The following is a 12,655-nucleotide window of genomic DNA, read 5'->3' as shown; positions in this document are numbered from 1 at the left end:
AGAGGAGACCAGAGGAGGGAAAGGGAAAAAGCTGGTTTGTGCATCCCCAGCTTCGCCAGGCAAGTTGTGCGGAGACCACCTACACTTCTGTCTGAGTCTGGTGCTTGGGATCACAGTGGTTTCCCTGGGCTTGGTTCTTGTCTTTGTTGACCACCTTCCCCAGTGGAGATCTGCACCCGCTTCCCGGCTTCCCCCAGCTCCGCCCCCGCCTTGTCCCTCGAGTCCCCCAGCCCTTTCCTTCCAGTTTCCCCCCTTGCTCTTTCCCTCCCTTTAGTAGTAGAAACCCTCGCCTTGGAGATGGATTTAATCCTGCTCCCCCCCGCCCCCCATTTTGCTCCTGGCTCTAATCAGGAATAAGGTTCAGCATCGTCCTAAGTTACAGGATTTCCATGGAAACCTCGTTTATTATATGTATGATTTAATTCTGTAGTTTTGCATACACATTATGAACTAAATGGGGGTTTTATATGCTGACATAGGATCCAGTAAACCTTGTTTCTATGGAAAAAAATGCTATTTGTGTTCCAAACAACTGCAGATTAAGTGACCTTTAAGAAAAACAAACTATGGTATCCAGACACTACTGGATCATGTCACTCTGACTTTTTCACGGCACTTGGCCCATGGAATTGTACATACTAACCTCACAACCAGGATTTGCTGAGTGAGTGATTGAGTAAATGAATGAATGAGTGTGCTTCACTTAAATATTTGGGTTAGTACACATTTTTATTTTAGCACAAACACAGCATTTATGCCTTCATTTTCTTTTTTTTCCTCTTTTATTATTATCTTTTTTCATTTACTTTTTTATTGAAGTATAGTTGATTTACAATGTTGTGTTAATTTCTGCTGTACAGCAGAGCGACTCAGTTATACACATATATGCGTTCTTATTCATACTCTTTTCCATACGGTTTATCCCAGGATATTGAGTATAGTTCCCTGTGCTGTACAGTGCGACCTTGTTGTTTATCCATCCCATATGCAGTAGTTTGCATCTGCTAATTGCAAACTCCCAGTCCTTTCCTCCCCCATCTCCCCTCCTCCTTGGCAACCACAAGTCTGTTCTCTATGTCTGTGAGTCTCTTTCTGTTTCATAGATAAGTTCATCTGTGCCATGTTTTAGATTCAATACCTTCATTTTCAAATGAATTTTATCCTTTTTCTCATTGTTAAAATCTTTGTGGAAGTAAGTGTTCATGTCACATAGTCTGTAAAGCACAGGGGTCCCCATGAAGAACACACTGCCAAGCACAGAGTAGGTTATGAAGTCTTGCTCTGTTACCCAACAGTGAGATTTTTGGCATTTGAACTATTTGGTTTGGCTAGAAATTATCATCATTTTATTCTTGATTTACATTCTTGTAAAAACAAAATTCTTCATTATAAACTTTCACATTTATGTATATATTTAAACATTTTTAAAATTCAGAGATGGTACCATAACTTTTTTTTCTCCAAGCAATATTTTATAAAGATGATTTGGTCTGAAGAAACTTATATATTAGTTAGATATCCTAGTACCGTGATTTTAATCTTCGCCTAAGAGTACTATAAAAATTAGATTTCTTCAGCAGCTTTATAGACCAATAGTCTTGTGCGTTTGGATACAAGACCCTACAAAGATTTGGATTGGTATGGATTTAATATAACTTGTTAAGAACATTTATTTTGAAATATTTCTGATTTAACAGAAAGTTGCAAGGATAGTTCAAAGAACCCTTATATGTTCTATACCCAGATTCATCAGTGTAACATTTTGTGTGCTCTGTGCATTACATGTTGCACACACAGACGTATATATGTGTAAATTTTTCTGAAGCATTTGAAAGAAGGTTGCATGTATCATACCCCTTCACCCCTTAATATTTCAATGTGTATTTCCTAGGAAGAAAGCTATTCATTTACACAACCGCAGGATAGGTAACGTAATGTCAATAAAGTGCTTTGATCAGACTCACAGCCTATGTTCCAGTTTTGTCAGTCATCCCAATTGAACTTTATATATTTTTCTAGGCCAGGGTCATGTAAGGTATTTAGTTGTTGTATCTCTCATCTTCTTTAAACAGGAACAGTCCTCAGCTTTTCTTTTTCATTCGTGACCTTGACATTTTTTAAGAATACAGGTCATTTTCATAGACTATCCCTCAATTTCAGTTCTTCTGATATTTCCTCATAGTTAGATTAAGTTGTGCTTTTTTTAGCCTAGAATACTATGTAAAGTGTGTCCTTTTCACAGTATTGTATCCAGAGGCATGTGATATCCATTTGCCCCTACTAGGTGATACTAATTTTGATCAGTTGGTAAGATATTGTTTGGGTTTTTTGACTGCATGGTTATTATTTTTCCTTTCGTAATAAGTAATTTGAGAGGAGGGTACTTTGAGACTGTAAATATCCTGTTCCTCTTCAGTGTTTCCCCACCTCCTAGATTTAGCATTTATTGATGATACCTACTTCAGTTACTTTTTACTATGGTGGTTACAAAATGGCAATTCTCTAACTTTATCATCTCTTCTACGTTTATTAGTTAGGATTCTATTATAAGCACATCTGACCTCATCTATTTATCAATCTACCTATCATCTCTTTATTATCTGTATGAACTGATGGATTCTTATTTTATTTAATGGGTTATCATCTGTTTCTGTCCATCATTATTCATTTGTTCATTGATTCGTTCATTCCTAGTTTTATTGCGATCTAATTGACATACAGCCCTGTGTAAATTTAGGGTGTGCCCCATAATGATTTGACTTACATACATGATGAAATGATGACCACAATAGGTTTAGTGACCATTCGTCATCTCGTATAGATACCGCATTAAAGAAATAGAAAAACATATTTGTTCGTTGCGATGAGAACCCTTGGGATTTACCCCCTCAGCAGCTTTCCTATGTGATGAGAACCCTTGGGATTTACCCCTCAGCAGCTTTCCTGTGTGATGAGAACCCTTGGGATTTACCCCCTCAGCAGCTTTCCTGTGTGATGAGAACCCTTGGGATTTACCCCCTCAGCAGCTTTCCTGTGTGATGAGAACCCTTGGGGTTTACCCCCTCAGCAGCTTTCCTGTGTGATGAGAACCCTTGGGATTTACCCCCTCAGCAGCTTTCCTGTATAACAGGCAGCAGTGTTGGCAGCACACTGCACATCACATCCTGGTACTTACGATCTTGTAACTGGAAGTTTGTGCCTTTTGACCACCTTCACCTAATTTCGTGTGTATTTATTTATTTATTTATTTATTTATTTAAATTTTTATTTATTTATTTATTTATTTATGGCTGTGTTGGGTCTTCGTTTCTGTGCGAGGGCTTTCTCTAGTTGCGGCAAGTGGGGGCCACTCTTCATCGCGGTGCGCGGGCCTCTCACTATCGCGACCTCTCTTGTTGCGGAGCACAGGCTCCAGACGCGCAGGCTCAGTAGTTGTGGCTCACGGGCCCAGTTGCTCCGCGGCATGTGGGATCTTCCCAGACCAGGGCTCGAACCCGCGTCCCCTGCATTGGCAGGCAGAGTCTCAACCACTGCGCCACCAGGGAAGCCCGTGTGTATTTATTTTTGAAATCAACTTTATTGTGGAATAATTTTAGATTTACAGAGACGTTCCAAAGATGGTACAGCTTCATCCAGTTTCCCCCAATGTTAACATCTTATGGAATCGTGGCCCATTTGGCAACACCAGGAAAATAACATTGGTGCATTATCGTTGACTAAACTACAGACTTTATTTAGATTACACCAGTTTGTGTACTGACCAGGTGTTTTACCAGTGTCCCTGAATTGGGGTGTGTCTCCTGTGTCCTGTGATGAGATTGGGCCCGTGGGCCTTTTGAGAAGAACATCGCAGAGGTGGCTTCACATCTCATCACATCACATCAGGGAGCACGTGACATGAACACTATTTGTCACTGATGGTGTCCACCTTGATCACTTGGTTGAAGTGGTCTCCTTCATTGTGAAGTTTCTATTTCCCCCTCTGATGCTCTTTTCTTTGGAAGTGGGTCACTAAGTCCACCCCACGTTCCAGGAGAGGGAAGTTAAGCTCCCTCCCTGAAGGGAAGAGTATATATACTATCTGGAATTCTTCTGTAAGGGGGATTTGTACTTTCTCCATTTATTTATATCCTTCAGCCGTTTATTGGTATCAGTATGGATTGGTGTGTATGTGCTCTGTACTTGGGGTTACAAGCCGTGGACGCCTATGTATGTATTGTATACTTTGGGTTACAATCCAGCCTGTGGTATTGACTTGTTGCTCAGTTCTTCCAGCTGCAGCCATTGGGAGCTCTTTCAGAGTTGTCTGAATTAGTAAAACGTTCAAGTATTGAATATTTTGCAAGAAATGCGGACTAATTTGAACCACGAGAGTCTCATCTCCTGTTTTGTATAATCCATAGTAATTTCTTATTATCATCAGTTTCTGTGTTATGGATTCTCCTAGTCTCAAAAACAAGAAAACTCCTGTTTTTGAAATTTCCGTTATTCATTGGGAACCCTGACGCATTCACAGGGGCTTCCTGCTCTTGCACTTTTTATGGCTATTATAACTGCAGCTGCCAAAAACTTTTGGTTAAATGAGAGCTTCAAATACATGCAAAAAAATTATTAGGGTTATTCTTCCTGATGCAGTAAGAAAAATTTATTGGAAATATTATCTCCTTGTGGGAAGCTGGTATTTTTCTGATTCTTGAGATGACATTTTTCTGATTTTTGAAGTTCTTGAAAATACCTCATTTATATTATTTTTCCAAATAATGTTATTTTTACTATTAATTTCTGTAGGAAAAACTTTCTGCATAGAAGTTGAACATGAATTTTAACTCAGACCCCATTTAGTTTGGTTCACTTCAACAAATATTTATTTAGGGCTGCCAAAAAACTGTGCTAGGAAATACAAAGATAAACAGTTACAAATTATTCTCATATTATCTGAAATTATGGGCTTATTGTATATTCATCTTCTCAAAGACATAAAATTATATTCTTTGGAACACCCCCTAGATAGTAAAATTAATAACATTTATATTCTCTTTGTGTTAGTAGCTACTTGCCTTAGAGACTCTATAAAAATAATAACTGGTGAGAATTGCCAACTGGTTTTTTATCCCTCATTAATTGAAAGAAATTCTTTATGTCATTACAAGAAATGATCATTTTGTTCAATTCTACATTGTTATTTGCTTTTATTCGTGCACTTATGAAACAGTCTTTCTTCTTTTCCTTCTGGGAAGAAGACTACCTTATCAGACTTGGCCTCCTAATGTCTAAGAATGTTAATGATTGCAAGTCCAGCCCTAGAATCTTTCTACTCCCTCTTGTGATATAAATTTAGTTTCTAATGTGATGTGTGATCCCAGAACTGGGAGGTAAAATTCTTTGCTGCCGAAGTACACAGCATGTCCTGGGTACCCTAAAAACGCACATCCAGGTTGGGAGAGGAGTGAGGGGAGGGAAGGTGGTGGTCTTTATCATTAGGAACCTCTATAGTTTAAGCTAAATTGTAAAGTATTAACATTTAAAAAATGTTTTGAGAACTATAAACTTGGAACTCCACTAACAGAAACTTTACTATAACTTGTTAATTTTAAAAACTTCTGATGAATTTTCCCTTTACCTTTTGCTTCCCCTTTTTTCCTGCTGCTTCCTCCGAAGTCTCCTTCCAAATGGTTTTGGAAATTGGTTCCAGTAAGTTTGCACAGCTTCTTCAACTTGCTCTCCAGAAGTGTAATTGTAGAATGGTATCGTTTATGTCTTGCCGATATGGTCATTACATATAATTCTGTTAGTCACAAGTAGAGATTGGATTTTAAGGTGTTTTTGATCATAAAGTAAAACAGAAAGATTTTTAAAATCTTGTCCAGATTTGGATTAGAAGCTTTAAAAATAATTTAAAGTGTAAGCTAGTCTGTCAGTACTCACAGACCATCAGTAGCTAGGTAACAAAAAAAGTATGGATATAGATTTGCATTAGTTTTAATAATGTTAGTAAAAGTGAATATGAATTGCACATGTAAATTATTTGTATTGTAAAGTCATCTTTTTGAAAGTATCATTTCCTTTTGGCCTGAAATGTAGAGGATACTTTTTGTGTAATAAAGAAGTGACGGATTCTGTGTCCCTCCCAGTACTGGACCTGAGCTAGATTCAATTCTGGTTTGACTTGAAGAGTTGATCTTTCACGGTGGCATCTGGGGCTTAGACCACTTAAGTATTTTACACCCTCAGAAACAGAAATGTAACTTAGAAGTGCACCATAACGTTGAAAGATAGAAAGTATGTCCCTTTTAAATGCCAGATTTCTCCATTTGTAGAAAGAGCAGTAAGTTTGTAAAGCATAGAGCATGTTCCGGTATAAAAGACTCTGTAACCTTTGTGAACTGCAGATGAACTTTCGGGGAGTCCCACATGACTTCAGGATTAAAAGTTGGTTTACCTGATGCCTCTTCTAGGATATAATCTTCAGGAAGATGTTTCGGCGTGCCACGTATAAATCTCTGATTGGTCTAAGCCATGGGCCTCTGTGGCTGCAGCCTTACGAGGCTCTGTGTGTGTGTGTCTGTGTGTGCCTTGTGCAGCAGTGCTCCTTGGCAGGGTGCAGTACAACACAGCACACAATTCAGTTCTTTGTTCCATGACTCTGGGCGCTTAGCTCAGTCCAGTTCAGACCGTGGGCCGAAAACAAGGGTAGACCTGGAGATCTGGGAAGTTTGGCCCTGAGCCCAGCCAATGTAGGGGATTCCCAAGAGGCGACTATTTTGTTTCTAGCCGGCCCAAGAAAGGAGGGGGAGGACCTGGAAGGGTGCTTACTACCAAGTGTGAGGGGCAGCGTACGGCCAGAAGAGGCCACTGGCTGATTTCTGTCTCTCTCTCCCTTCCTCCCCTCCTCTCTCCTCTTTTTTCATGGCTGATTTTTAAACTGTCTGCCAGCAGCAAAATGAGGAAGTTTTCTAAGGATTATGTAAAAGTCAGTAATCAATTAAAGAATTTATGTAGTGTGTCTATGTGATTTTTTTCCTGAATATAGGTAGTCTGTGAGTTTGGAACATACCATTAAACACAGATGTCTAGTCCGCACTGATTCATAAGAACAAGATCCTCTGAAAATCTTCAGAGGAAAAGATGTTCCATGAATCTTGTTCTTGAGTAGCCAGTGACAGGGAAATAGGGATAAATGTCTCCTCCTTGAATGTGTATGCTCTTTTGAGGGATATCATTTGGAGGAAATCTGACCTCACCACCAAATAGTAAATTTTCTCTTTCAGTAAATTATAATATTTTTCTGTTATTCTCACGAAAGTATTATATTTCATAATTGTATTTTAATTATGAAATATAATCAGTTTAGATGAAGTTAGAAGAAAACTTAGTTTTGATACTTTTAAAAAAACTGTATTTAAATATCAGTAACCACTATAATTGTAAATTTTGCTAATAAAGTACTTCAGTGTGCATCTCCATCAAGCCTTCAGCATTATTTTTCTTGGCCTGAGGAGAGCTAATAGCTAGTAGCAGCTGACCTCTGGCGATTACTCACTGTGTGCCCGTGTGTGCCTCGCACTTTATGTCCATCATCTTCTGTAGCCCTCCGTGGTGCTGTGAAGTAGGTACTGTGATTATCCCCAGTTCACAGATGGGGAAACCGAGAAATGAGCATTGAAGTACCTTGTCCAAGATCACAGAGCTAAGAAGTGGCAGAACCAGGATTTGAGCCTAGGTAATCTGACTTAAGAGCTCGTTCTCGTAACCTCTGAGTTTGACAGCGTGTCTCATTTCTAGAGAACCGCCTTACAAGTTTGTATCCATTCACACCGGCCAATCTTTAAAACACAAGAATTTCACCTGTTTTTCTGAGAGGGAGCAGAAACCCTTATACTTGCTCTGTTATTGGTTAATGAAACCTCAACCAGGAGGGTTTTTTCAGTTTCAAAGTCATTACACTTTATTTGCATTGTCTCAGCATTCAGATGAGAAGCCAGAATATCTTCATGGTATTGAATATTATTCCAGTTCCTCAAAGTGATGTTTCTATCGCCACGTTTCCTTTAAGAATAGTTTCACATTCTTCTGCCTGCTCCCAACTCAGATGACTCTCCTCATTCTTTCAGCTCGAGTCTCACTCTTTCCATATAAGAACGTGTGGTCTAAGTGAAGTCTAACCTTAAAGTGAATGAATTTCATCATCTGCAGAAGAGTAGAACTGATGATTTGGATAACAAATATTCAAAATCCATTCTGTGATGCTTTTACATGCAAATTTTTAGGCTAAGTGAATTTCACGTAAATGAGCACTGTCATGTTATGTTAACTGCTTAGCTTCAGAACCAAAGTGCTGTTGGTAACGCGAGGTCTAGTGGTAATGTTTAGAAAAGAAGGATGCTGGTGAGTAGTTCTCATTTCTCTTGACTTCTGTTTTATTACTGATACATTGGAATCTACAATACTGTTTTTTTCCTGTATGTTGCTTAGTACTTATTCATTTTCACCTCTTTTTTTTTTTTTTCTTTTTTTTTAATGTAGGCTCGTTATAGGAAAGAGCAAACATTGCTTAAGCAACTGCCTTGCATTCCGTTGGTAGAAAATTTGCTGAAAGATGGCTCGGATGGCTGTGCGTTAGCTGCCCTTATTCATTTTTACTGTCCTGGTGTTGTCAGATTAGAAGGTAAGTGTTACATTGAAATATTTCTAAACTGTGGATAGATGGTAAAAAATATTTAAGACAGTAAATTTAATAAGTAATGAAGGCTTTTTTTAAGAAGAACATTTATGTATAATTCTAGGAAGTAGTTGAGTAAAGGAGTGCTTGGTCTCTAAGCCTCTGTGTAGTGATCACTGCCTTTATACGTGTGGGTCAGACGGATTCTACGTAGTTGTATATCTGTATTAAGGTAATAATTACAAAATGAATATGAAATGTACATTATCAGAATTAACCCTTGCTCTTTTCCTGTTTGAAGATATTTGCTTGAAAGAAACCATGTCTTTGGCTGATAGCCTCTATAATCTGCAGCTGATTCAAGAATTTTGCCAAGAATATTTGAACCAGTGTTGCCATTTCACCCTGGAAGACATGCTCTATGCTGCCTCCTCCATAAAGGTATTTCGATCATCCTTTTCCCCTTTGTTTGTTCAAGTTTGTTGAAAAAACATGTAACTAGGTACATAAACAGTGTAGCTGCTTTAAGCTTACAAAATTAACTGTAATTCCAGGCAAAAGAACTTTTGAAAAAATAGTTTTTGTTTGATTTTTCTGCTGATTTTATTTTATTTTTTAAAAACCTACACTGTTAGCTACAGGTTTCTTTTATAGTACAAAGCTAAACTTAATGTCATGGTACAGAATTAAACCGTTGTTCTGATGTTGTTAGCAAAATAGAGGATAAGCCAGTAAGCGTTTCTGGGTCCTGGAGGGATGCTGCCGCTTGTGGTGAGCGTGCAGGAGGTGTGGCCGCTCTGGACACTCAGCAGGACTGTGGGCTCTGTCTGGGAAGAAGGGGCCCTCAGGTCCCAGAACTTGAGGCAAAGCCTAGGGAAAGGAAGAGGGAAGGAAATATTACGGTCATCTGGAAATGAACCTTTTAGGAAGTAATTGCATTTATTAGCCATACACTTGTCCCTTGCTTCAGGACGTCACATGACCTCTTAGCTTCGGGCCGTTGCTTAGTGCCTTTCTTTCAAGAAATGTTTATTGAGCGCCTTATAGTGTTCTAGGTGGTTGGGATAAATCAGCAGACAACACAAAGACCCCCCTGTCCTTTTAGGGCGTTCTTTCTAGTGGTGAAGACAGGCGCGTGTCTCAGGTGTGATGCCTTCTGAGCTGCAGGTTCCAGAACTTCATGGTGGGAATGCTGCCTTGTTGTTACCAGCAGTTGCAGCTGCAGAATTCCTTCACGGCTCTCATACAGCTGCCTGAAGTTAACACTTCTGTTTAAAGGCTTTAGGAATAAATGATCTTACAATCGATTTGTTTGAAGTCTGAGAGGAACAACTTTATGTCAGTCCTAATTGTATTTGCAATGCCCACCTTCATAGAAGCTGCTAAAGGACCCCTCCCAGAGTAATGCTAGTGCCTTGTGATGCTTTAAATTCTTGTTCTCTGGTCTCTCTCTTTTTCCTGTACCCGTTTCTCGTTTACCGCAAGGCAGATTGATGGAGCCAGGGGTAACGGCCTTTCCAGAATAAGCCACTGCCCCTGTTGACCAGAATAGTGCCCACTCCGCACTGTCCAGCACATCAGAAGAAAAACCTTGACTGATTTTGAATGTTTACACTTTGCCATTTTTACCAAAATGGAAGTTAGGAGATATTTTCATATTTATCTTAATACTTTTTCTGGCGCTTCCTATTAAAAATTTTAAATACTTTTACTGAGATCTCAAAGCAAAAAAATGACCTCATTAAATACATTGAGTTGTAAGGTTACATTTGCTTAAGTTGTATACCTTGGACTTCCAATAAATAACATATAGCCCTGCTGTTTAGATCAACTTAGTCTGGGCGTGATCCAGATACAAAGACATTTTCTTAAATCAGGCACTTTAAAAATAGATAATTATCTGCAGAGAAGACTTTGGTCACCTTCTGTGTTCTCTGCTAAATTATCAGAACCACAGTTTTGACCTCAAATGAGTATTTTAAGACTCCAAGCCCACAAGAGGTTGCTCGGTCCATGGTGCTGGCCACCTTGTCATTTGTTAACTTGAGTAACAAGTGTTTGTGGGGAATAGGGAGTGAGCCCTCTTTTCCCCTCGTGGTGGACTTGTAAACTGGTGTGCTCTTTTTAGAGGGCAGTTGGGCATTCTCTAACCGCATTTAAAGTGCACAGAAGGACACAGAAGGATTGTTCGTGGTGGTGAAGAGTTGGCAGCAGTTCACCTTGGGAGGGCCACACTTGAAATGTCTTGAAAAGTAGCTGTTAGAAGGAGGCAGGGGTATCTTACTGATGCGGAAAGCTCACTAGGAGTTACTAAGTGAAGCGCGCGGGGAGCACACATTATATACGGCATGATGCAATTTACATATATTTTTAAAATCCTTTTTCTGTTTGTATGCACATCTACACACATACAGATGCATGGGAAAAGGTCTGTAGAGAGATAAACACAGAACTGTTAACAGTGGTTTCTTCTGAGTGCAGTATTAGGATTCGAGGGAGAGGGGTTAAAGTATACTTTTACTTTTTATTCTATGTTCTGTATATTTGTATTCTTTGATATCATTTACAGTGTTTAAGAATGTTAATGTATAGCTGCATGACTGTCTTAACTGAAAGAAGGAAAGAAGAGCTCTTAAATGAAATTAATCTGGTACCATTCCAGGAATATGGTGACAGATTTATTGCTGTTTAATCACCTTAAATTCAGAAAGAAATTCTCTTCATAAACTAGTTACTGGGAAAATTATTTCTTACTATGCTGACATCTAGTGGCCAAACACAGTACAATTATGTTATTAGGACAGTTATCTTACCAAGGTGCTTAAAATAAATTTTTTCCAGCTTTATTGAGATACAGTTGACATATAACATCGTGTAAGTTCAAGGTGCACAGTGTGTTGATTTGATTCACTTACATACAGCAGAATGATTATCACCACAGTGTCAGCACCCTCATCACGTCACATAATTACCATTTATGTTGTGAACATTTAAGATCTACTCTTTCAGCAATTTTCATGTGTATAATACAGTTATCATTAACTATAATTATTCGATTCCCCAGAACGTATTCATTTCATAATTGGGAGTTTGCACCCTTGACCAGTACTCCCGCATTTCCCCTACCCCAGTCCCTGGGAACCACCACCCTGTTCTCTGTTTCTGTGGGTCTGGCTTTTTCAGATTCCACGTACAAGTGATGCCATACCGTGTTTGTGTTTCTCCGTCTGACGTATTTCACTTCGCACAGTGCCCTCAAGATCCGTCTGTGTGGTTGCAGATGGCAGACTTCCCTAGTTTCTCGTGGCTGCATGTACACCACATCTTCATCCATTCATCTGCTGGTGGACACTCGGGTCGTTTCCATGTCTTGGCTGCAGTGAACATGGAAGTGCAGATATCTCTTCAAGAGATCTGTTTTCATTTTCTTTGCTTATGTACCCAGATAGGATTGCTGGATCCTCCGGTGGTTCTATTTTTAATTTTTTGTGGAATCTGCATACTGTTTTCCATAGTGGCTGCACCATTTTACATCCCCATCAACAATGCACAGGGGTTCCCTTTTCTCCATACCCTCATCAGCACTTGTTGTCGCTTATCTTTCTGATGATGGCCATTCTGACAGGTGTGAGGTGGTATCTCCTTGTGGTTTTGATTTGCATTTCCTTGATGATTAGTGATGTTGAGCTCCAGGGTCCTTAAGATAGTAATTAATTTCCTATCAACAGACAATTATGGGGTACTTAAACAGTGTTTTTCCAAAAGATATACATAGCTTTCAGTGAACTGTACTAGTAGAGCTGGAACCTAGCACCAATGCTTTAAATATAATTTTATACTTTGGTTTTAGAAAGTATACTATAAGTATAAAGAAAAACTATAAATCACAATCATCTTACTACCCAGAGATATTCCGTATCAACATTTCGACGTTTTGCCAGTGACTGGCCTTTCTTATAATATGTTTATTCATTCATTTATATGTTCATTCAATAA

The 12,655-nt window shown here is 39.0% G+C and overlaps 1 protein-coding gene across 1 annotated transcript in view; it reads left to right on the top strand.

The window, feature by feature from the left end:
• The window catches only part of CAMSAP2 (calmodulin regulated spectrin associated protein family member 2), a 104,990-nt gene that overhangs the window by 66,140 nt on the left and 26,195 nt on the right, over window positions 1–12,655 (top strand). The window contains exons 5-6 of the mRNA XM_061187273.1: window positions 8,524–8,665; window positions 8,961–9,100. Coding sequence (XP_061043256.1) covers window positions 8,524–8,665; window positions 8,961–9,100 — 282 coding nt within the window. The remainder of the gene's footprint in view (window positions 1–8,523; window positions 8,666–8,960; window positions 9,101–12,655) is intronic.

This window comes from Eubalaena glacialis, chromosome 3 (assembly GCF_028564815.1).
Source record: "Eubalaena glacialis isolate mEubGla1 chromosome 3, mEubGla1.1.hap2.+ XY, whole genome shotgun sequence".
Taxonomy (NCBI): Eukaryota; Metazoa; Chordata; class Mammalia; order Artiodactyla; family Balaenidae; genus Eubalaena; species Eubalaena glacialis.
This window is presented reverse-complemented; position numbering and strand designations above follow the sequence as displayed.